The sequence below is a fragment of the Pseudoliparis swirei genome, chromosome 12 (genome assembly GCF_029220125.1).
Source record: "Pseudoliparis swirei isolate HS2019 ecotype Mariana Trench chromosome 12, NWPU_hadal_v1, whole genome shotgun sequence".
NCBI classification, from domain to species: domain Eukaryota; kingdom Metazoa; phylum Chordata; class Actinopteri; order Perciformes; family Liparidae; genus Pseudoliparis; species Pseudoliparis swirei.
In genome coordinates, this window is record NC_079399.1 from 15,263,527 (window position 1) to 15,290,640 (window position 27,114).

The 27,114-nt window shown below is 41.5% G+C and overlaps 1 protein-coding gene across 5 annotated transcripts in view; it reads right to left on the reverse strand.

Annotated features, from left to right (window-relative positions):
• lama2 (laminin, alpha 2) overlaps positions 1-27,114 on the reverse strand; it is a 170,330-nt gene that overhangs the window by 122,191 nt on the left and 21,025 nt on the right. For all 5 annotated transcript variants that reach the window (XM_056427389.1, XM_056427388.1, XM_056427387.1 and 2 more), the window contains exons 2-4: positions 12,059-12,229; positions 10,377-10,489; positions 258-309 (exon numbers count right to left, since the gene is read on the reverse strand). In XM_056427389.1, the coding sequence (XP_056283364.1) occupies positions 258-309; positions 10,377-10,489; positions 12,059-12,229 (336 nt within the window). The remainder of the gene's footprint in view (positions 1-257; positions 310-10,376; positions 10,490-12,058; positions 12,230-27,114) is intronic.

Below are 27,114 nucleotides of genomic sequence, written 5' to 3' on the forward strand. Positions count from 1 at the left end.
TTAAGTTATCAGGGTCTTGATGTTTTGGATGCTGGGGTTTTAAACTCAAAGCACAATTGGCACGTCATGACCATTCAAAATGTTTAAGTAAAAATATTGGAACATATTGGAACATTGTGGGAGGATCATATAATCAAAAGGCTTTCAAATCTGCATTTCACCATTCAATACTGAAAATAAGTCTCTCGCTGGCTTTTTAATCACATAGCCGTTATATTGAGACCTGAAACACACAAACTAGGAAGCAGAAGGCTGACCTGGCCGAGGTGCGTTGGCTGCCTTGAGGATCATATAAGCGATCTGGAAAACCTGGAAAACACAGAGAGGATAGACAGAATGAAAAGCAGTGTTTACATGTCATACACAGGAACCAGCAGAACAACTTTGGTTTCACAGATCACGCTGGTTATTTTCTTCATTTGAATGCTCAATTTATACCCATTGTGATACCGAACAATTGTTCTCGCTGCCATCTAAGTTTTATTGGATCTGCTGATATGAAATCAAGTTCAGGTCAGTAAGTTTCTTTTTTGACAACTTTCAGCAAAACAAATAAATGGACAGTTTAAAGGGATTAGATTGGTTTAAACTACCTTTTAAAATCTACATTACATTTCATTTAGCTGAGTTTCAATCATGTTACATTCATACACCGTGGACACAGCTAAAGGGAGCAATTAAGGGTTAAGTGTCTTGCTCAAGGACACATCGCCTAGGGCGGGGATTGAAAGACGGACCTGCTAACCACCACCTTTTTGAGTCATCACTGACCAATCTAATGTCGCACATTGCATTGTGGGATAGCATCAGAAGGCATTCAAAATTCCATCAGCGCCTCTTGTGTTATGTCCCATTAAGGGATTATTTGATGGCACCGTACAGAGGCTATACAGAATCAGGCATTGAAGTTTCCTAATGTTCAGCTTTTGAATATATGAAATGAAAACTGATTATTTGTTAATAAAAATCCAACTATTAGTGTTTCGACTGAATTTCCTTCAGTTTGATCACTCGACAGACACACACACACACATTGGATGGGGGTCAAATGCTGACTCCCTGTCTCTCTCCTCCGCCCTGTCTTTCACCCCATCTCTCAGAGTATATCTTTTTTTATTCCCGTGATGTGGGAAGCAGTGTCACATTGCAGCAATTAGAATAGGGAGAAAGCTACCAAGTGAGTGTGTGTGTGTGTGTGTGTGTGTGTGTGTGTGTGTGTGTGTGTGTGTGTGTGTGTGTGTGAGAGAGAGAAAGTGTATTTCAGGGTAACCTTATAGCAGTCATTCAAACCCCCTACAAAGAGTCAATGTTACTTGTATTCCCACCAAGGTCGGATGTGTGTGTGTGTGTGTGTGTGTGTGTAGGTGTGTGTGTGTGTGTGTGTGTGTGTGTGTGTGTGTGTGTGTGTGTGTGTGTGTGTGTGTGTGTGTGCGTGTGTGTGTAAGAGGGCTCTCAGCAGTATCGTGTAGTATGGTGACAGCTTTGGGACAGCTAGGCAGCTCCAACAGCTAAACTTAGATGAACAGAGTTAACTAATGCAATGTTTGTGCAGTTGTGTGGGTGGGTGTGCGTGTGTGTATGTGTGTGTGCGTGTGTGCGTGCGTGTGTGTAAGTTTGCAGTGTGATATTCTATGTTTTGATCAGATTTGGGCTCACACGAGAGATTTCTTTTGCCTTTTAGACTCGACAAAGCATCAACAAATAAAGACCAACAAGAAGAAACAACAACAAGAAATCAAAAGGGTTCGTGAATAAATGTTTATCTTGCATCTGTGATATTTAATGTCTGGCAGGTATGTTTACGATGAGTTTATGCCATAACTCATGAACGGACCATATTACCAGCGTTTGGTATGTAATCACATTTTTTGAAATGGAGTTTTCTGACTCATGTTCTATTTTTTACTGCTGACTGGTGTGGAATATGTGGGCCTATCTCACCGGTGAAAGAAGGCATAGCCAACAAAAAAAATGAATAACAAATGTGGAATCTCTAAAACTGAATTTGCACAATAGCACGGAAATATTGTTGTCATCCCGTCATCTTACTTAGAGGCCGGTTTTCATTACAAGTCCAACTGAAATCAGAACTAGTCTTTCCTTTCGGGGGAAACTAATTATGTCAATGTGATTTCTAAACTAAATTTTGTTTTCATTAATAAAATTGAAAAAAGAATTTAGAGTCATAGCCTAAATTATAAACGATGACATTACTACTTTATGCCAAGAGGGAGTCAAATTAAATGTGTCTGTCTACATAGAAGAAGAAAAAAAACTAATGCGACCAAGAGTACCAAATCATAATGTAACTCTTTTGATTTCTGGTCTAGTCTGAAAAGAGGGCACACAGCTGACATGCATGCTCTCTTATATGTTCTTTTTCTTGCCCTGATGAATAATTACGTGATTCTCAAATGACTGACTAATTTAATCAGTTCTATTTTGCACATTATAGACGTGTTGCAATTGCAGAGGAGTTGAGCAAAAAAGTATTCACAAGTCTATAAAGGCGACAAAATGGTGTTTTATCTGTGGATGTGACGAGTGTCTACAATTGTTACATCTCACCAGGGAATTGAATACTCCAAACCAAACAAATGAATATTAATTTCGAAAGAGTTCTCAGGCGTTTTATTTGAGCAATCTTACATAATTAACAGGAAATCGTCTTGAAATGCCAGGGAATGACTTTTTGCACATATTTGAGCGTAGCAGCGCATTTAAAGTGTTTATTTTAATGCTCAATCAGTGCATTTAAGCCCCGTGTCCAGTCTGGTCGGGTTGCCCACAATCAAATGAACTGTGAAGAATCCATTTAGTCTGAGCGTGATTTGGACATGCGGTGACAGTGGTTATACTGAACAGCTGGTGTTTACAGGCCATTCACATGGCAACGTGTTCACATTTATCTGGCCAGATAAACTGGCATCAAACCCCAATTCTAGTTAGTACCGCAGTTAATTAGAAAAGAGTTAGCACACACAAAAACAACACAAGACAGATCAGAAACCAAGTGGGATGAGATCAGAATGAAACGGAAACCCAAAAGGCCGTCAGAACAACAGAGCTGGGATGCGCTCGCGTGAACATTCACCGCCACTTCAAGAGAAAAAGTGTGAACATCTCTCCGGACTAATAAAGTATCTTTTGGCCAAATTCAAAATAGTGTGAATCATCCAGCATCCCCGATTGCCAAGAAAGGAGCAGGCAAACAAGCGGTAGAAATTCACTGGAGCCTCACAGTCATCTCGTGGAAAGATCGCTTTGCTATTGCCACGAAAAACAATTTCAGGGGATGCTGCAGTATTTTTGAATGACAGTCTCTCGACAGCTCTGCAGGAAACACATTAGAATAAAGTTCAATTGTTAACCAAATTGCAGTCAAAAAAAGAGAAATGATATATAAAAAGCAGAGACAAATGATTTTGTTTTCCACATTGGCTTAAAGAGAGGAGCGGCTGGTGGAGCGCAGCTTCTATAGACAACGGCCTCTGGGCGACTGAGATACGTCCTGGTCTGTAACTCTATTCTCTTTCAGTCTGCCTCTTGGTCTGAACCCCCAAAAAGACAGTTACACACAGAAATAAAACAAGTGCACAAACAAACAGGCTCGTTCACAGACTTGATCATAATTTAGCCTCAAGCTTTTTAAATAGGCTTTAGTCCACATAAAACACCAGATGCTGCAATCTCTCCCCCATTCTTGCTTTGGCACGAGCTACTGTCAAACACAGACCAACAAAGTTTCATCGGGGACAGCAGATGTTTCATTTACCTTCTCTCTTCTTCTCTGACCGTCTCATATTCGGATTATAATTATAAGTACAAAATATGACTCTATTTAAGTTTAAAATATGTGTCCCATGGCAGTTTGCAATGGTAAATGTTTAGCGCACAAAATGTCTATTATAAGATGTTTTCCATTTTCATCCAAGCATAGAAATATGCTATGAAGCTATTAAAGGTAAAGGTTCACCGAGTCCTCCAGCATCAAGCATCTGCCTTATTAAGGTGTCCTTGAGCAGGACACTGACTCTTGACTGAGGTGAATTGGACTGTGATGAGATTTAAAGCAGCAATATTCAGTGATCTGGATATTCTAATCAATGTAAATGAATAGTAGAGTACTGTCATAGGCCTGTTTATCGGTCTGTTTGTTCATGTCCAACCGTTTCGCTGAAAGTGGCTTTTTAATGATCTTTGCGTCATTTCCTGCCGTGTAAAACTCACTGTAGCGTAGTTAATGTGGAAATGGGTGGGGCTAATGGTGTACGTGGTTACAGTTAGTCAGTCAAAGGAACAACAACAAAGAAAAAGCCTTTAACAGAACATCAACATTCAACAACTCCAGTTATTTCTCCGGCAATGGCTTATCTCGTGGTCTCTTTAAAGAGCTGGTAATGAAGAGGTCAGTTATCTCTATTGACACTCAAAGACGACATTGAGAGCATTAATATAGCAGAAAACAACAGAGAATTAAGTTGCTCTCCCTCTGTGTGTGTGTGTGTGTGTGTGGTTATCCCAGCTTCTCCTAGCTTTGTTCAGATAGCGTGGCTGGTCCTTAGTGCACGTGAGCGTGACCCCCTGGCGAGCTCATGGCAGCTGCTTTGCACCGCCCGCATGTGGATGTTTACGCTGTTAACGCCATCGTGACCCAGAGCCTCGATAAACACCGTGAGGTCAATGCGCTGGTCCTAGTTTCTACTGTTAGCATCTCATGTATAAAACTAGAATGGGCACTCGGTAGAGCGCATACCTTCGCATATCACAAGATTGGGCATTGAATTATGAACATTTTGGCATTATTTGCATGCCAATTGGTAAAAAGAAGTTGTTGACCTTTTCATGACCTTGACCATGACCTTTGACCCGATCGATCCCAAAATCTAATAAAATGGTCCCCGGATAATAACCAATCATCCCACCAAATGTCATGCGATTCGGTTTAATACTTTTTTACTTATGCGAATAACACGCATACAAATAAATAAATAAAGAAATAAATACACGCCGATCAAAACATTACCTTCCGCATTTTCAATGCGAAGGTAATAAGTGCTATGGCTTTTTTTTCTTCTCCTGAATGTGCACAACAAACCCAATCGAAACCGGGACCCCCGAAACCTGCAATCTGTAGTCCTGTGGAACCGTTCCGCCGCTCGTATGCTGAGGTATTTAAGAGCTGTGGATAATGGCGGCCCTGTGACTGACAGCCTCTTTCAGGGCCCCAATCACTCGGCCAGGTTCTCCTCCCGCCCCCAGAGAGCAGAGCCGGTGAATGATTTGACCACGGCGAGCAAACTGTCCATCAATAAAACTGGATGCTGCATTTCCATAATAACCGCAATTTAACCTCTGAAGCTGACAACAGATTGTTGCCACGCGAAGCGAGGTTAACCCCTCATGGTAAAGTAGTATGAATTAACTAGTCATTTTCTCATTTATATGCAAACTAATGCCTAGGCATAAGGCAACTCAAGGCTTTCCACATTGGTAGCACACAGCTGGGAAACCTTTGTATGATATGGAATAACTGATGGTGATTATGATTTATGTAACTGTAAATGAAATCGTAACAATGTAGTAACTGAGCTCTCGTGACACTGTTTCTACAGGTTTCTGCAGAAGACTTTGATTGTCAAGTCAGATGCAAAATTACAATTCAAGAATTAATCTCAAAATAATAAAGAACATATACAGACTTAAATTGTCTATCTCCCTCTCTCTCCCTCTGTCACACACACACACACACACGGACCCTCAGCTTCCACTCTTTCTCATTATTTAGTATTTCCATCCAGAGAGCCTCAACAATAACAGGAGAGGAAATGAGGGTGGTGATGTCAGAGGCGATAACACACACACACACACACACACACACACCAAACACACACACACACAAACGTGCAAGGCCACTGTCATTTTCTGAGTAAGATGACTGAGGTCACAGGGGAAATTCATCGCACTAGAGGGTAAAAAGCTTTCCGTTGGGCTGATCAAGACTCACACACACACACATACAAATACACAAACACACACAAAACACCCACTGAAGAATGCACATGTACACAAACACATACACGCACGGACACAATGGCGTCGACGCTACAGTCCATCACTGCAATTCAGACGAGCGTTCGATCTACTGTTACATTTATCGATACAAAATTGATTGAAGTAATAAAAAAGAGAGTTACTTAATGAAAGGGCTAAACATTTAATGGAACTATACTATATTTTCATTATTTCTATCGCCTGTTGGGGAAAAAAACAAATTTTTCCCGTATTTGTTCCCAAAATCTTCATCACTTAATAACTCTATACGGTCTACTAAATGGGTTGGGATGGAAAAAGGACTGCCCCGCCCCCCCAAAAGGTCTAAATCCTTATCATACATTGCTGTGAATGTGTAAGAGGATAGTTAGAGCTGAGATGGCTCAGTAGGTGGTCATTGAGGAAAAATCACGCCGGTATTAAAAAGCTTTTAAAGAACCTGCTCATGACAAATGGAACGAGAGACGGATTTCTTTCTTCCATAGTCCCTATCCAGCTGTGTGTGTGTGTGTGTGTGTGTGTGTGTGTGTGTGTGTGTGTGTGTGTGTGAGAAAAACCATGTATGCGTGTATATTCTGCAGCCACACCACCGTGGTGAAAGGTGTGATTGATGGGCCTGAAGTCATTAACATGTCAAGATGGCGCTCCTCTACTTCCTGTCCGGAGATATAATTATATTCTACGGATGTGATGGTTGGCAAAAAAATTAATAGATCTCACCCCACTTTTGCTTCTCACTATTGTTCTGCTCTCTTTCTCTCTGCCTCTGAATTTAATTAAATTCAAAAGGAATAATGGGAGGCTGACCTAAAATGTTCCAATATTTAGTTGTCACATTAGTATTCAAATCCCATAGACAGGATTCAAAGCTTGTTTTATTATATTGTAATTGTTGGTCTTGTTTTGTTTAACCTGACACGTGGCACAAACAACCAGCTGTCTGTTTTGACCGTGTTTAAGTTCATAACACAAGTATACGAGTAAAAAGATTACAATTTGGAAAAAAATAAGGAGGAAAGAAAGAGATATTAGTCGTCTCATATTGATTTGATTCTGAGGGATACAGCTCTTTGTGAAATATGCTATTTGCAAAAATTGCACATAAAAAACCTACATTTTAAGAAATGTTTTCCGTGTTAATTATTTTAGGATGAGAGAGTGTGAAGATTATGCTATTTTGTAGTTGGTTGAGAAAAGAAAATTTGAGTTTGAGATCACAAAATTATACTTTATTTGATCAATTGTGAATGGCACATTCAGCTTGAGAAATATGAATTTACATGAGATGCTAAAGTGGTTATTGAGTTCTTGTTAATGTGTGTTACTTTAGGTTCATATTTTATTAAGGCATTTTCATCTGCAATATTGGACTTTTTATTCTAAAATGAATCAGTTTTAACCGTAAAAGCAATTTTTCAAAGGCTTCTCTGAATGAACTGAGGGCTTCTGGTGAACTAAAGTCTCTCACCCTCATTAGTTTTATTCTCAAGACATCCATATAATTATTCTCTGGCGCTGTAATCTGTTTAATCGCACTTCTTAACTAAACTAGATGTCCTAAATCCTCCCATGCCGGTACACAGCCCCTCAATCACTGAGATCCCTGCCAAGCCCTTCAAATCAAAAATGAAAACCAATTATTTAAAGAGTGACACACATGCTTACGAACTGATTGATAGCAAGGTTAGTTCAACCAATTTCAGCTCGGCTGAAATAACAGTCGCAGGCTAAATTATTTTCGATGTCAAAACAAAGAAACATTGTTTAAATGATTAACTAATTGCTCTAATTACCATGAGATTGACAACATGCAGGCTGGTGTGTTTATGTAATCTAAGAAGACTGTGATTATGGTTTCATGGTGGCAGGAAGTGTTCGGTGAACATATAGGAGCAAATGGGAGTGTGAAAAATAACTAACAGATTACTGCTCTGAAGAGGCAAGATCAAGGGCAGTCCGTAAAGATCTACTTGGATCTAGAGGCGTCAACTCCAACAGAGCGAGTCTATCTCGTGGATCTATGACGCAGAATTCACACTATCTAGTTAAACTTTCATTCATATCATATATATCATGTTTTGAAAGAGGTGTTAAGGGTTATCTGAAATACAAAAATGTTGCAGACATAGCAACCTTTTCCTAAAATATGGTTCTCCATCAATTGCATGTCAAATGAGGTGCTTTTAATGTGTTCGGGACTTTCGAAAGAAAGGCCGTATTGGGACCAATGTTGTGTGAATTTGTTGACCTAAACGTATTATTATCTCGTCAAAACGTTCAATTGTTCGTAAATCAGAAGGAAACATTTATAATTTGAAGAAAAAAGAGATATCACATGTGTTTACAACGCAGAAGCTGTGGTAAAAGACTACAGGCCAAGCCTCGTCATCATTATCTCACAGAAGGTCTGAGTTGAAATCAACCAGCATTAAAAAAAAATCATTCCCACGAAAGAAATTTCCCTCCATAAAGTACCGGGCACCTCTCAGTGAACTGATCAAGTTATTCATGTTGTTGATGCTGTGAAGAAAAAAAAAGTTTGACTCATCCGGGACAATGGAGATGTGTTCAGGTTTGATTCATGGCGGTTACAGTGGATTCCAAATGACGAGTCACCGTTAAAATCCTTTGCTGCAGACAAATCCAAGACGACCACAGCTGTCATTCTTCGTGAGGAAGAAGCCAGCTGTCAATGCTGCGGGGACTGCATGTTTGAATCTCAGAAGTATTAGTTTAAGGCTGGAGTAAACCTCTCGAAAATACATGTGGACATCAATACAATAATAAGCATAGTGTTCCTAGTTTGCGGCGAAATGACGGATTACATGATCTCATGATTCTTGTGTGATCTCATGAATTCAGCTGCCTCACGAGGTAAAGTGATTTGGGCAAACGAGGAGAAGGAGAGTGAAGTTGTATATACAGAGCACAAGTCTTTTTCCTTCATTGGGTATATTCTAAAATGCTAATGTGTGTGGTGTTTGTACTGCACTGACTGAAGTCAAACCTTTAACCTTAACACCTGTAACACAAATGAGTATTCTCAGGAACCTCAAAGCTCTTGAAAGAATATTGGTTTGACAGTTTTGAGTAGGGATGCACCGATCCATATCGGCCGATATTCCCATTATCGGTTTTGATCGGCGTTCTCAAAACGGCCGATCAAAACGGCCGATCAGATGACGTAACATCTGCGAGAACTATCAGACGTTTCAATCGCCGCGCACCGCAACGGAGTAAATGCGCCCGGCGAGGGCTGCAGAGTGAGAGGTCCACGAGGGGATCTTCACACACCGAGCGGCGTCCCCGTCCCCCGAGTTGAATCACTGCGTCAACTCAGCCGACACTCACATGTCTGCCCCTAGAGACTGATGCTCACGGTAAACACATTCGATCGGGAGCGCGCGATGGTTTTGATAAAGTTAGCGGAAGGATTTAAGTGACAACATCCGGTTTTGCAAAGTTAGCGGAAAGAACCACGTGAAACAACATCCGTTTTTCAAAATATGATGTCGACAAATCATACACTAACATATAAAAGTAAACAATGAACTGATTTTGTATCTTTATAGATCGTTTCTGAGATTTAGCTTAAATTATGCTAAAATTAAAACATTTTTACTGTACCAAGGAAGAGTACTTTTGTATGTTACAAAAAGTCCTGTAAATGGATTTCCCCAAGAGTTCCAGGAAATGAATAATGCAGATGTGTTCCATACATATCTGAACTCCCCTACAATAGCAATCAAACAATTTTAATGTATCAATTAGGACATTTTTCAAAGTAAAAGTCAGAAATGTTTAAAGAAATCGGTAATTTCTTTAACCCTTGTGTTGCCTTCGGGTCAATTTGACCCGATTCAATGTTTCACCCTCCTGTCGCCTTCGGGTCAATATGACCCGATTCAATGTTTAACCCTCCTGTTACCTTTATATTTACTAACATATTTTACCCTTGAGGTCAATATGACCCCAGCTATTAAAATCTCCAGAAAATTATTAGAATTAATATTGTTTTCCAAGTTTAAGTGTGAGGTACTTTATGTTTGTTTGTTGACTCCCGAAAGAACACCGACATTAAACATTGAATCGGGTCAAAATGACCCGAAGGCAACACAAGGGTTAATGTTTGAGTTGTATTTCCTCATAGTCCTAGGCAATAATGCTACACAATAAATAGAATCTTTCAATCGACACTGTGATCGGTATTATCGGTGATTGGCAGATACTGATTTCAGTGATCGGTGATCGGCACCAAAAACCTGATCGGTGCATCTCTAGTTTTGAGCCTTCTTTGTGTTTGTTTCGTGTGTCAGCGCTACCTGCTTCAAGTCCAGAGTGATCGTCACGTGGTGGTACATCATTCCATTCTTGATGGAGGGACTTTGCCACCAACGGTTCGTCCCATCTGTGGCATATTCTATGGGATGTTGTTCTGTACACACACACAAACACACACACACATACACAGAGAGAGAGAGAGAGAGAGAGAGAGAGAGGGAGATACAGGCGAGGGGGGCATATAAATAATTTAATTAACACTTAAGTGATGTAAAAATAATTGCAGTCTTGAATCAAGCCGAGGGGACAATGTTCCTCTCCCATGTGTTCTATAAAATGTTAACATTTCAACCATTCAAGGCCCGATATCAAAAGGACACTTTTCACACCTTGTTGTACAAAAAGAATAATAGATATCCTTTCCATTTAAGATGATTATATTTCTCCTCTGAATACATTTTTAAAAAGTCTCCCAATGAGCAGAATCTACTCCTGGCGACGGTCACTTTTCCACACAATAGCTTTCGATGAACAAGAATATTTCCACATTCATAGTGGATCAGAGTAAAGGCCAGTGTGCAGAACCTTTAAGTATACGGTGTGTACGGGATTGTTTTGGGTCTTCGCGTGTCCGTATTTTTAACTGAAGATGTGTTGTTTCAGGTTGACCTGCAGCTGTCAATGTGTGACATTTATGTGAAAAAAACCATGGCAACTATTGATAGCAAAATGAGAGATATAGCCTTTGATAAAAAATACTTTTCTCTTCTTTTTTTTAACAGGATTCCTTCTCTTATTTCCCTCTGGGGCTAAGAAAGAAAACTGAATAAAGTTGATAAAGGACATCTAAAATACTTATATCAAGATATTTGTCTTTTAGTAAATCAGCCTGTCTATTAAAATAGTTTAATAATTGCTTCCTGGTAAATATGAACGGAATAGTTCAACATTTTGGAAAATGATTGTGTCTAGATTGGATGAGGTTGTTTTTTCACTTAACCCCAAAAAATACAATACGTTAATTATTGAGTATTGGAGGTCCTGGAGGGCAGAACGTTTTCCCCTCGGACAGAAGCAAGCCAGCCGGTTCACGATGCCTCCATTATGCTAAGCTAGGCTAACTGTCTCCTGTGTCCAGCGCTTATGACAGCTGTCATCAAAAAACATCAGAAGCATATTTTTTTTAATGTGGAACTATTCTGTAACCGGTGAGAAGGTCATTCATTCAGCTCATCTCTCAAAATAAAAATAAAAGTCTTCGTATTAATGGAGAGAGCCGTGTTTAAAAATGACCCATTTTGTCTCCCTCTTTTCAAGCTTTCCCTTCTCTCCTACCTCTACCTCTTTTTTCAGCAGTACTTCCTGTCCGTCTTTAATTCCTCTCATCCTGGTTGACTAAAGCTAACTGGACTCATTTGTTGACTCAATGGCTGGTTAAAGATGAACTGCTTCTCTGGAAAACTGGTTGGTTGATTGTATGAGATTAACTGAATCATTGATCGACTAAATGAGTGACGACCTAGCCGGCTGTTTGAATTATCATCGCAGGATAATTTTTGTATTGTCATCTTATCATGTTGCGATTGATTCCTCTCTTCATTCGGCAATTATCTTTTTCGACAAAATGATTAGTTAACATCTGGCCAATCTGGCACTCATTAACTAATCTAGCATGATTAATTGGTGTAATCGTTTTGCCTATAAAGCTTGAACATGTTCTTACCGATTGGGTTTGTACTCCTCTGGTTGCAGATCCGACACTGTGGGTTTCTAACAGGCAGGCCCGGTACATGTTCCACCAGCTTACAGAACATCTCTGGGCCCAGGACGCCACAGGTAGCATTAGAGGATATGTCGGCCATGGACGCCAGGTTCAACACTGCCGGGAACAGTCCTGGAGAGGAATCACAGGCGATTGTATTAGTACTGACGTCTGAGAGACGTATAGATTGAGTGAGAAATGAACAGTCGGATATTTTGGGAAATGGCTGCGAGATTGAACGCAAATAAAGGTATATACAAAAAAGACAAACAATCCGGATAAACCCATTACATTTCTCAAAGATATATACGCTTGGTATGTGAATATACACACATGTTGCAGTCAGATCATCCAGAATCACAGGTTCAAGTCCATTTAGAGTAGTTTTTTTTTAAATAGCTAAAAAAGACATATTAGAAAAAGACATCTTAGAAACGCCCTGCATTGCACACTGTCATTTAAATCATTAGAATGATGCCAGTCTCTCTGCGTCGTCTTGTTGTTGAGTGAGCCAGCGAGCGCTTGTCGCTGTTCTGAAGTTATGAGTAATTCTAGTGGAACATGAGGGGGAGGGCAGGTGTTTTATACCATCCACGTTTGTTAATCTGAGTGTATTTTGGGTACAGTCTAATGCACTTAACATCATTTGCCCTCATAGATAGCGAGTATTCATTTTATCTTTGCATAAAAGAAGCACACAACGTGTTTTGGCCAGCGTTCAACTGTGCAGATGTTGGATAGTGTAATGCAGCTTCATCAAAGGATTAATCCTTTGCATTATGTTGCTCAAGCTATGTTTTTATTAAATGTCCTGTCCAAGGATATTGTTCACTGCTGGAACAGAATGTAAACTTGGAGAGCACATACATTATGCAAAATGCAAACATGTCTTTGTTTTCCTCCCCCCTGTCCTGGTGGGAGGTCAGGGTATCAAACAAAAAAAAACAAAAAATCCAAAAGACATAAAAGTAATGCTATAAATCTCAAATTCCCATCTCCATGATAATTACATTCAACTCTTGGTGAGGGGAGTGTGCTTCAATCACCTCTTCTCCTAAAACCACCCTAAGAAAAATAAAAGAGGTGCTGTAATCACTGCAACATGTTATTAGCCATGCAGCTTCTATGCCACTGAGCCACAGAGCCAGAGCTTTATATTAGGGCTGATAACAATTATTTATTTATTTTGCCACTGATTTTGTTAATTAACTTTTACAACGAAATGTCAGAAAACAGTGAACAATTTCAATTTCCCAAAACTCGAGTCTTGTTTTGTCCAACCAAGTCCGAAACCCTAAAAAAGTTCAGTTAACCATCATAGAAGACAAGTATATATATATATATATATATATATATATCAATAACACAATATAACATGCACATGTATAGTATTACATAATACTAATTATTCATAAAGACATGAAAATAATTTAGAAAAAGACACATTTGTCATGTATCATATCGTTCAATCGAAAGCATGTCTAAAGCATGTGCACATGCTTATGAACGCACGGATACCAATATTGGATATCGGATCATGACTGACTCAAATAGCTGGATCGGATAACGGACAATGCAGCCAATCGATTCAATTCTGCTCTGTGTTTATAAACTGGGCATAACATAACATTTGCCAGTGAAGATATATGTATTCATGTGTTATATTGTGCTTTACTAAGTTAGAAAAGCTTGTTTAATTAAATCAGGCTTTAAATATTCCCTCACACACACAAAATTACTCCAGTCACTTATTAATGTTGCTTGCTATCAGAACAGAGACTGAAAAGGTCCGATCGTACAGCCTCAACACGTGCTATGAAATGTGTGACTGCTATTAGCCGGCAAGTCAAGTAGCTCCTGTTATCCAAAGAAGAAATACAGGGACCTGATCATTGAGCTCTCAACAAAGTGATCATTATTTACTTGATCTGTCATCACCCCACGAATGCACCATGAGACTCCACATGTGGGTTTTCCAGCAGGCTTCCCTGTGTTGTTCCCATAGCAAAAACACATTAGTCTCAGAGAGAATGACCAACTTGCTGGCCTTAAAGTACGAGAAAGCTCAACATACTGTCCACACGGTTCACATTTCCTATCTGGCAGGCGCACAGAGACAAATACACACACGTCCTGTAAAATGACACGCCACACATCGCAGTGCTGCTTTAAGGTCACAAGCTTTCACAGTTAAACAAGATTTACAAACATAAACACAGAGACGCATTAATGCACAACAACTGTACACAAAGTAGACGGACAGGAAGGGGGGATCAGATGCAAAGTACAGCAGAGAAGCACTTGTGAAAGGCTGGACTGTGTGTGTGTGTGTGTGTCCAGATAAGTCCAGCTGTTTGGCCAGATGTCAACACTGATGAACTGTGAAGAACATCTGAGACACCCAAAGTCTCTCTCACACATGTGTACACATTCTCATCCGAGCGCTCAACAACATGCCACATACGAGCTCAGGCAAACGCATTCCTTCCAGGCTAATATCAGACAATCTCTGACTGAGGGAGTCCATATTTCCATAACAGGGTTTATGAGATAGAAATTCTCACTGTAGGAACAACAATTAGGGGGGTGGGCGGATAAGCTCAAACAATATCCAGGTTGTGTTTGTCAAATGATCTGCTTTGAGAATATTAGATAGTGGTCGTAGGCAAAAGTAAGTCACGGATCTCCTCAAAGAAAATATACATAACACACACGTCATAACGTGTGCACATGATGTCATGTCATCGGGCCAAGACTTCAGTCCAAAAATATTTATATATTATATTATGTATTTATTTCAAGCCTAAATACAAGATCAAACACGTTGCTTTAATGAACATATTTTTCATGGCCCTTTCACCAAATCCTTTTTTAACTACTGCCAGAAAATCAAGCCAGCATCCGGTGTATTCCTGGGTTTGGATCCACAACCTGGAAGTCTCCAACACAAATATGTGTAGGCGACTGTGAAATCCTTAATGGTGTCATTTTACCTGGGTTTGAGACGGTTAACACTGTTAGGTTGTGATAGTTTATTTTGATAACATCTGCAGAGGTCTTATGTTTTTAAATTAATACATATAAAGATATTATAATAGAAAATATTAGGGAGAATATTGATATTGTTACCTTCGCATTGAAAATGCGGAAGGTTATGTTTTGATCGCCGTGTATTTATTTATTTGTATGCGTGTTATTCGCATAACAAAAAAGTTTTAAACCGAATCGCATGAAATTTGGTGGGATGATTGGTTATTATCCGGGGACCATTTGATTAGATTTTGGGATCGATCGGGTCAAAGGTCAAGGTCATGAAAAGGTCAACATCTTCTTGAATCGCATGAAATTTGGTGGGATGATTGGTTATTATCCGGGGACCATTTGATTAGATTTTGGGATCAATCGGGTCAAAGGTCAAGGTCATGGTCATGGATAGGTCAAAATCTTCTTTTTACCATAGCACGGTCAATTTGTATCCAATTGGCATGCAACTAATGCCAAAATGTTCATAATTCAATGCCCAATCTTGTGATATGTGAAGGTATGCGCTCTACCGAGTGCCCATTCTAGTTATTAATGTATTATGAAGCATAGGGGTAATGTTTACTCTATGCAAATGTAAATGGCAAGAATTAATGTATGTTGCATGAGAGTGACTGTATGTTAGTATTATAGATTGACGAGGCCGGTTGAATTCCGTCAAGTGACTACAATAACAAGAGACTTTTATTGTGAAAGTGACTTTAATGCGGACAATAACAAGACGGGACTCTTATTGTGAAAATACTTGTTTAGCGACTTGACCGGAAGTGACGTTTTGACCGGGGCCAGGGACATTGAGTATAAAACTCTGTGGATTAGAGAAATCGGGTCTCTTCTACAGGTAGGCGCCGGGAGCCGAGGAAGAGCGCCTTGAATGTTTGTTTTACACTTCCTGCCATTAAATGTTGATAACTTAATTCACGCGCGTCCGGAAGCCTGTTTTCCATCATCTGCGAAGTGCCCAGTTTCAGAACTACTTTACAACACCGTCAGCTTTGTGTCTGATTTACAGGATCACAGGGGTGTCAAGGGAACTTCATTCCAAGAGTAACCACCAGTTTTGGGATGTGCCAGTTGTACCTCTTTCAATCTGGCTAAGAACTTGTTGGTGAAGCAGAAAGGTTTTCTCCCTCTTGGCTCAGTAAGGGTCTGGTGGAGTAATGTCTACCTGAGCAGAGAACAGTCCCTCTCCCATCTGTGTGTGTTGCTATTCAAGCTTTTCTTTGCTTTGTTTACACAGCCCGGCCGGCGCCATGTGCGCATCTCAGTGCATGTGAGTGTGCCCCACTGGCTACAGCTCGCAGCCACCGCTCCTCCGCACTGCGCTGACAGCTCATACCGTCGCCCTGTCACGGAACGGGAGCACCCACCCTCCGGGTCACCGCTCCGGGTCACCGCTCGGGTTCACTGGACACTGTTGGCTCCGTCAGCACTGTTCGGTGCTAGCTACTGGCTCAGCCGACGCCATGTTGAGAGCCGTGTGGATCAACATTCTGAAGAGCGACAGACCATTTCAATTACATTTTCTTTTTAAAATGTGAGGGGTTCTCACCACCATCGATACTTTTACTGTCACTAAAATCAACACTATTTTTTGGGAGAATCTGATCAACCCTTTTTCTCTTGCCTTTTATATTGAATGAGAGAGAAATGGAGAGCGGTGGCTTCACAGGGTTCAGTTTTCAGATTCACTCAATGACAAGGACACAATGACTGGCTGCCTTCGGCTATACGGCTGCCACACACACACACACACACACTACTATCTACTCGGGTTCATCACCTCCCATTCTTTTCTCTCTGCTCTGATAACCATGGTAACCTGTCTGTCTGACCGTCTGTCTGTTGGCCTCTCTATCCCCCGTCTACGCTCTGTTACCCAGAGGTCTCAGAGGATTTACTGCCATACAGACTTGAAATTATAATACAGTCAAAATGTATAAGTACACCCAGTGAAAGCTGAGCAATGTCATTGCCAAAGTGTTCGCGCCCCGACACTGATCACGAAGCAACATCCCTGACTGTATATTTGATTACAATACAACACTAAATATCTCCTGAAAACAGTCACGCCTCATATATTCTCACACTGAATTAAAACTAACCAACACATATGAATAAAAAGATATGTGAGGGGAAGAAAATGAAACATCGACATCAACCACACCGAGCTGAAAGGTTCAACCTTGACCTTGTCACAAGGTCAACGGTTTTTACTGCATTTTGAGACCTTCGTCTGCGCATGGACGAACTATCTCAATGACAACGGAACAAAACTCCACCAGCTGACGTGAGAGACGGCTGGAAGCCCCTTTAACACCACCATATATTTGGACCTTGTGAAAGTGATTTTATTGATCTAATATTAACCAAAGCGTAAACTCTTATTCGCCCTGTTTGTTACCCCCTCCCCCTCATCTTTAATTGTGGTTACGTATTCTAAAAGTGAACTTCAGACACGCTGCACTTCCTACATCGCAGGTTACATGTGTAGAAAAGGCACGACACGATAATCGTCTATGTGCTAAGAAGGACATTAAGATATCTATATGGGAGTAAAATCTAGACTTAAGGATAAAATGTCCAGACTTGACTGGATTTACACAAGATTCTGCAAGACAGCAAATTGTTTTTATTGTCTAAAGGCTTCTTATTACATTAGAATAAAACTTTATTTGCTTTTTTTCTGTCCTGTTACACGATGACTCTGCACTGCTCGTCCTGCTGTGTGTGTGTGATGGATGTGTTATTGTTGAGTTTTGAGGCTAGATGTATACTTGATGGAATAAGAAGAAGGTTGAAAAAGACAGGATCATCTCTCTCCCCCCCTCCACCCCGAGTAGTAGGGGGACTGAGAGAGATATGGATGCAGAAAAAGATAGAAAGATTGATGGAGATGGATGGAGGGATTCCCAGAGAAAGATAGAGTGTTGTTTAAAAGGGTCAGGGCCAGGAGGGGAATGAGGGATGATACTGCGATAATCCTGTATACTCACACACGTGCGTTCAAACAAAGAAGCGCGCCCACGGAGCCTTTACATGCTGATATCTTCATACAGAAGTGTGTGTGCGCATACACATTAAAATGCTAAATAGTGAGACACAACGTAGGATCGCCCCCCCAATGCAAAAATATACATTCGCAAATGTGTTAGATAATTAATCTACCAGGCAGATTTCACATACAATACACATCCCCCACTCATTTCGCACACTCGTGTATTCCCAGCCCAACACACCACATTTGGAAGAGCCTGATTTAGACCCAGAAACAATATGAACACTAATTATTCCTGGACTCGTCCTCAGCTTTGTGATGATCTCTCCCAGAAAACTAATTTGCTTTGTTTGCTCAGATGTGCTCTCGACACCTGAAATGTGATTAATTGACACAAGACAATCCAGGAAATGGGGTCCAAGCACTTTAACAAGGACATAAGAATCCAACGCATTTCGAAATTATTTAAAAAAATACTTAAAATGTCTTCTTACAGATGAAACAGACAGCCGTTGCTTCTACTCCCACACTGTTTAGATAATAACTCAATTATGAAATCCTGAAATTCTAATGATAATAAAAAAAGAAGACTATTTTCTTGAGACCGCACAGCTTGCAAACTGACTCTCCTTCGGGTATCACATCATTGTTGTCCACATACATTATGTGGAGCGTTGTGCAGTTGTTATATCAGAACAATTATCTTGTTATATTCATATGTCTTTGTTTTCTTGTAACACTTTAATGACACAAATTTCATTTGGTAACTGATTGTGGCCATAATGGAAGCCTGAGTCCCCTAATTACCTCGGGTAAAAATACATTTCTGGCTCAAGATAACAATTACCTTGAGATATGGCGATAACACAGAGATAACACAGTGTGCAAAGAGCTTCTGCTAAAAACGGAAGAAAAGATAAAGATAAAGAGCTCGATCATTAAGTATTACATCATTACAACAGTTGAAGACTTTAGGGAAAAGATTTAGCAAGTTACATAACTGCATTATGACCTCAAGATAAGCATGGTTTGTTATTGCATTGTAGCTTTAATCAAACACCCAAGACTGCTCTCAGCTTCCAGGTGTAGCATTTATCATCATTATACAGATAAAGGTCTATACTTTGGAGTTAGTTCTATACCAGCACATCATCACATTGTGTCAACTCTTTCTCCAAACAATGATTTTATTTTTTAATCAATGTCGCAATATGATAACACATAGAAAAGGTGTAGTTGTAATCACAAAAACAGAGTGGGAATAAAGGCAGCCATGCAGGCTGGACTTTAACCACTTAGAGCTAAATGCTAACATGCTCACAATGACGAAGCAGATGGTTTAACGGATGTCGTGAGCACTAAAGGACTGAGGACGGCTGTCATTACTTACATTACAGCTGATACAAAAGGGGTTCATTATCAAGGGAAGTCATTGTGATTAATGTGAAGGACAACATGAATGTATATTGTTATGTTCATCAGTTTAATAGTTGTTGCGATGTTCCTCTCGAAAACACACACGTGTTAAACTCGGGGCTATCGCCACAGGAAAGGTTAGGGAATAATCAACAATGAATCTCTGCACTGGTTTGTGGCGATTTATCCAAGAGTTGATATTGGCTGCTCTTCTGACGACCTCCAGGGGTTTTCAGGGAAAGCTGAAATACAAACTAAGTCAACATCCTGCTCTCACAAGGACTTCCTGCCCCAGGACTGTGTGTGTGTGTGTGTTCCTATCAGCAATGAAGCTCCAAATTAAAAAGGCAGACAGGCAGTCCGCCTGCCTTTAAAGACAGCGATGGATGGCCTATTATTCAAAGGAAATAAAGACACAAAGTGCTTGTAAAAGAGGAAGAAGAGATTGTGAGCTGATCAGAAGAGTCGGGAGACCGCCACCTCTCACTCTCCTCATCGCTCTCTTTCAATTAAAGATCAATTCATGGAATTACACCCACCTGACAAGATCTCCCTTCTCTCCCAGTCCAGCCCCACTCTTCATTACCTGTCTGCTCCTGAGCTGATCTTTTTAAATTGTGGTATTAATCATTCAAAGAAGACAGAACCAGACTCACCGAAGCCAGCAAAGTCCTTTGTTATCATAACAGAATGGACATTATATTACAGTCATTAAAAAGACTGTAGTTGCTACATTCAATGTAAGAAGTCGCATTCTACCAATACAATTTTTCATATTACTGTGATATATATTTTTCTTCACCATGCCCATGTGCTCATGATTGCAATTTCAGGAAATTAGAAACCCAAATATTTGCTTTTGCCAGATGGCTATACACTCACAAGAAAGAGGGAGAGACTTGTGCGTGTGCGTGTGTGTGTGCGTGTGTGTGTGTGTGTGTGTGTGTGTGTGTGTGTGTGTGTGTGTGTGTGTGCATAGTTGATCTTTGCAAATACTGTCCTCTTCCAGACGGTCATAAACTGAGACTAAACAGGAAAACCACAAAGTTAAAGACAGTTAATCTTCTACACACTCACACACATGTACACGATGTCAATGACCGTGTCTGCCGGAGGCGACGGGGATCACTGTGCGCCAGACTGGGGAGTGTCGACGTCTCAACGGCCTCCCAAGAAGCCCACTGGTTCTCTCCCCACTCAGATGAAATGTATGCTTCAAAAATATATTCTTCAATTGTCACATGGGAGTGCGTTAACAATTCAATATTGCCTTTAAATTCTCAAGTAAATAGCATTTCACAATCAAACCCTTCATTTGACAACTGTCTGTTTGTAAAGTTCCAACTCTCAAGCTTTGTATTCTAGCTAATTAACCAACATAATTTGTATTTCATTATTTTATAACAATGTAGATTAGCAGGCGTCACATTTTCAGCTGTTGCTGGCATATTTTATGACCGTTACCTCTAATTCTGAGAGTTGGTTAGAAACTTGGCTTGGATAATGATATTTGCAGCTGATTCATTTGGAAATGAGAACGCTGGAACAATTGTGAAACTGCAAAAACAGTATTGGATGAATCACAAAAAAAAATCAAGGACCGCGATTTGTATTTAAAAGAGGCGATATACCAAAACAATGCTCATATGTACTGCTCGTATAAGCAGTCCCCAGCATGCACATTGAGAAAACACTGTCGCTTGACAGGCCAAGTTACTGCTGCTGCGCTATGACTGGTCATAACAGCATGATGATGTGTGGTGACATTTTAATTTTATTTTTAACTTAAAGTATGACCTGTTTAACTTCCTGACGTTAGCTCAAAGCAGCTTATGATACATGATTAATAATACCAATGCCAGTTAAACATTTTCACGTGTTTTTATGCAAATAACCTGATAAATGACATAAAAAAGTAAAAAGATAACCTGTAGAATTGTTGACGGGTTGTTTGCACTGACTTTGGAAACATTTTCTCAAGACAGTTGGACAAAGTCGGTCTGGAGTATTCGGAAATGTCCAAAGTGCATAACTAAAAGAATGTTATAAATATTATATATATATATATATATTTGTTTACACCGACACACACACGCACGGTACAGAGTACAGAGGGTAAATGTTTATGCGCAATAACTCTTGGATAAGTGGTAGAAGTGATTTAGCTGAGCTCAGACCAGCCAGCAGTAAATCCATCCTGCAATAGACTAACTTCGCTCTCTTACACACACACACACACACACACACACACACACGCACACACCTGATGAGGCAGTGATGAGTACTTTGTTAAATCATCCACAAGCACCTCAGAGACTTAGTTGTGTGCGGGTGTGGTTGTGTATGATTTAGGGAGGAGCTCACGGTGCCAGCCTTGGTTAATGCTTACGGTACAGCCCCGCAGCCAAGGCCGCCGCACACACACACACACACACACACCAACACGCACACACTCCCTGTCTCTGGGATGTGGTGGTGTTGGTAATGAAAACATGCCAGTGAGTAGATTTACAGGAGCAACTTGACCTCTGGTCCCAGAGAGATTCATCACTGGGAGAGAATCTAATCTTCTCATGGCTACAGTTCTGCTCCCGACCCGGCACCGTACCGAACAGAACAGAATAACAGAAGTGATTTTCTTGGTAAAATCCCGTTTGGACATTTATCTTTAGGTCAGCATTTGTTCGTCCTCACGCTGCTGACTGCTCTTGATGTAAAACATCCCCTGGATATAAAAGTCAGGGTTCAGTGACGACTCAGGCTCGAAGAGATGTCTAGTTGAATAAAGCCAAACCAGTTAAACTACTTGACCTCACAGAAGCTGAGGCGTTCGTACGTGAGAACACCTACAGGTACAGTACACAGTACCGTGACGACATGACTGTCCCCAGGTCAGAGAAGTGGTGTTTACAGAAGTTACAGTGGTAATTCACTTGAATGCACACGCTTTGAAAACATTTGTCAGTTTTAGGAAGCAATTGGACTTTCAGATGGGGTCGGTAAAAAAGTTTCTCATGCTTGTTGCCATCATTTTCTCTCTAAACTCACATGTTTAAACAGACAAAATGACATCGGCTCAGTTTTCTATGGATGATGAATGGTCCTGTTTATATAAGTTGTTTAGCTTTGATCACAATTGAACATAGTGATCACCGTGTCATAAGAGGAAAAACTGACAGACACAAACGATTGATCGTGCTTCAGGTTGTAAACTTCCAGAACTCCTTATGCGTCTCTTTCACTGTGTTTGACAATCATGAATAACTGCTCTTTGAAAATATTCAATTTGTAAAGTAATGTTCATGTCAGACTTGAATGGGCTTTTAATTTGCACACATGCCTATTAGGGTTGGGGATGATAACATTTCAATCTGTAATCTATGACAGTAAACTATAATCTCAATGTACTGTACAGTCAGAAAATCTTTTAAATAGGAATTTAAGTTTGCGATAGAAGCCATAGAAGGCATTCACAATAACTGGATGGGGATGAATTTCTCTATCATGGTAGAGAAGTGAAAATAGAGCCTGATTTTAGAAAAACATATAGGAGTTACCATCGTAAGAAAGAACAAGCATCAATTTCAATCAGGGGGACTTTACGAATTATGATAACAGTTTCATTGTTTTTCACAAAAAAAGATACGTGACCTTTTTGTGATGCAATAAAATACTAGTTGTATACATGTAATGTGATTACCTTCGCATTGAAAATGCCGGAAGGTTATGTTTTGATCGCCGTGTATTTATTTATTTATTTATTTGTATGCGTGTTATTCGCAAATCTCAAAAAGTATTGAACCGAATCGCATGAAATTTGGTGGGATGATTGTTTATTATCCGGGGACCAGTTGATTAGATTTTGGGATCGATCGGGTCAAAGGTCATGAACAGGTCAAAATCTTTCGCAGAACTCAAAAAGTATTGAACCGAATCGCATGAAATTTGGTGGGATGATTGTTTATTATCCGGGGACCAGTTGATTAGATTTTGGGATCGATCGGGTCAAAGGTCAAAGGTCATGAACAGGTCAAAATCTTTCGCAGAACTCAAAAGGTATTGAACCGAATCGCATGAAATTTGGTGGGATGATTGTTTATTATCCGGGGACCAGTTGACTAGATTTTGGGATCGATCGGGTCAAAGGTCAAGGTCAAAGGTCATGAACAGGTCAAAATGTTCTTGAATCGCATGAAATTTGGTGGGATGATTGGTTATTATCCGGGGACCATTTGATTAGATTTTGGGATCAATCGGGTCAAAGGTCAAGGTCAAGGTCATGGAAAGGTCAAACTCTTTTTTTACCATAGCACGATACATTTTGTCCAATTGGCATGCAACTAATGCCAAAATGTTCATAATTCAATGCCCAATCTTGTGATATGCGAAGGTATGCGCTCTACCGAGTGCCCATTCTAGTTCCAGTATGTTTTAGTGACATTTTAACAGTTCTGAGATTACTTTGATGTTTATCGGGATAGCCAGAATAATCAAGACCCGACGTCTTCATATGATCCCCTGTCAATTTGGAGATTACTTTCACGAATGTTTTATACAGTTATCAGTAGCAACATTTTGAGTGGTATACTGAGTGTCAGTAGAATGCTTTAATCAAGTAGAAAGTGTATTCCAGATAGAAGTAGACCATTATGTTGGGAATAGATGTAAACGTGAGAGGGGGAGAGAAACAGGGCGGAGAGTATATGACTGTGTGATGATGACTAGAGGCCTTGCTATGTGTGTAGGACGTGTGTGTTTCTGTAAATGTATTTTGTACATGTGTTAATGTATTTGTATATTGGGAGTGTGCAGGCCCTCCTTTCTTGAGTTTGCTCTGTATTTGTATCTCCGCCGGTAGAGTCACAAGGGATTTTGGGTAATTGGAAATCCAGATGGCCGTGTATGAGCTTCCAGGAAGAAGCGGTTACCAAGGAGATTGAAACAGGACACACAGGCTACCACGTTAATATCACTCGCCTCCGCCTGTGCACCTTTCTTATTCTGCTACTTTTCCCTTTCTCTTCTCATTTTCCTGATGGTTCCTCGTCTCCGGGCCTTTCACCTCTCCCGCCCCACTTTATGTTCCATTCACGGGGAGAGACAGGAAACCATGTCCTATTGGCTGAAGAGCTGAGTGGGCGGGTCCATGGGGGCCAATCAACAAAGTATGTACAGAAGGAACAGCCAGTTATCATGAGTAATAATCGCCGTCCACGCACACAAAGAATGAATGTCAGTTGTTATCTCTGGGGAACGTCTTCCATCACAGAGCGAGATGGAAGCTAGATGTGCTGCCATTACTCTCTCCGTTCATTACTTAGCATTGACGCAGTTGGCTTACGATGGTAAGATTGGTTATAACAGTTTTACAGTCTGTTGACAGCAGGCACAGTCAACAATCTGAAAGGTCGACATGGATAACATCATCACAGGCCAATAGAAATACAAAACAGATGTTTAGACCTGGCAGGCTGTCAAGATTTGTACATGAATTTCCTGAGAAAAAGAATGTGACCCAATGGGACTCAGAGTGTTTTATATTTGAAAAATAGATATTTAATCAACTTTTAAAGGCATAATTTCCACCCATTCAAAAAATGTTGAATGCCATTTGTAAAAACTAGATTTCTGAGGGCACAGCAGGCCATTCAATCATCAAAGCATCTCTTAATATGTTACTGCTGTACACGTAATTGGATTCATTATTCAGGTATTTTAATGAATCAAAAAGGTGTTTCTGTCATGATCTGGAGTTTGTGTTAGTTTTGTGTCTTGTTTGGAAGTCCTTGTGTCGTCTGTCTCCCTGTGATTGTCTGCCCTGGCCCTGATTGTTTCCTTCTGTGATTGCTGGCCCCGCCCTCATTGTGTCCACCTGTGTCTCGTTCCCCGTTGTCCAATCCTCTCACCTTGCCTGTGTATGTAAACCCTGTTCGTCTCATTCCCAGTGTGGCTTCGTACTGTTTGGTCCGTGTGTTTTGTCGTCCTGTTCTGGTTTCTTGGAGTAAAGATTGTTTTTGTGCAATAATGTCGGCGTTTGGGTCCTCTCTCGTTGCGACAACCTGGACTGCGCATGACAGAACAAAGCCACCAAGAATGGACCCAGCCTTCAGTTTCCACTGCACGGTTCCTGCCGGGCCAACTAAGTTTCAGGTACTTCTGGAGGAGATGTGGGAGTCCCTCCGGGCCCGTGGTCCTGTGCTGGCTCCAGTCCCCGATGTTCCGTCACAGGCTCCAGACCCCGAGGTTCCAGTCCACGATGTTCCAGTCCCGGTGTTCCGTCGCGGTTCTGGTCTGGCCAGCCTTCCATGAGGTGCATCTCCACAACATGTGGGAGTCCTCCGGCCCTTGGCCCTGTGCCGGCTCCAGTCCCCGATGTTCCGTCACAGGCTCCAGACCCCGAGGTTCCAGTCCACAATGTTCCGGTTCCGTCACAGGCTCCAGACCCCGAGGTTCCAGTCCACGATGTTCCGGTTCCGTCACAGGCTCCGGACCCTGAGGTTCCAGTCCACGATGTTCTGGTTCCAGTCCCCGGTGTTCCGTCGCCGGGTCCAGTCCACGAGGTTCCAGTCCCCGGAGTTCCGTCACCGGTTCCAGTCCACGATGTTCCGGTTCCGTCACAGGCTCCAGACCCTGAAGTTCCAGTCCACAATGTTCCGGTTCCGTCACAGGCTCCAGACCCCGAGGTTCCAGTCCCCGGAGTTCCGTCACCGGTTCCAGTCCACGATGTTCCGGTTCCGTCACAGGCTCCAGACCCTGAAGTTCCAGTCCCCGATGTTCCAGTTCCAGTCCCCGGTGTTCCGCCGCCGGCTCCAGTCCCTGGGTTTCCGTCACCGGTTCCAGTCCCTGGTGTTCCGTCGCCGGCTCCAGTCCCCGGTGTTCCGCCTCCTTCCCACCCGGCCCTGGTTCTCCTCATCCCGCCTCCGTCCCGGTCAGTCACAGTTCCCCGTGTTCCGTCCCGTCCATCCCCGGTTCCCCGTGATCCGTCCCGTCCAGCCCTGGTTCCCCATGTCTCGTCGCCTGGTCCTGGTCCCACAGAGCCCCCATCCCCAGACCCCGGTACCCCTGGGACTTCCTCTCCTGAGCCCGGTCCCCTAGCTCCCCGCTCTTGTCCTCCGGCCCGCCCTCCAGAGCGCGCCCCTCGGCCTGGTTATCGTCCTGCGGCCCGCCCCCCCGGACTGCTTCTGCAGCCTTGGACCCTCCTCCGGCTCCCCTCCACCCACCCTTGTGGAACGCTTGGCCGTCTGGAATTCGTCCCTTGAGGGGGGGGTACTGTCATGATCTGGAGTTTGTGTTAGTTTTGTGTCTTGTTTGGAAGTCCTTGTGTCGTCTGTCTCCGTGATTGTCTGCCCTGGCCCTGATTGTTTCCTTCTGTGATTGCTGGCCCCGCCCTCATTGTGTCCACCTGTGTCTCGTTGTCCAATCCTCTCACCTTGCCTGTGTATGTAAACCCTGTTCGTCTCATTCCCAGTGTGGCTTCGTACTGTTTGGTCCGTGTGTTTTGTCGTCCTGTTCTGGTTTCTTGGAGTAAAGATTGTTTTTGTGCAATAATGTCGGCGTTTGG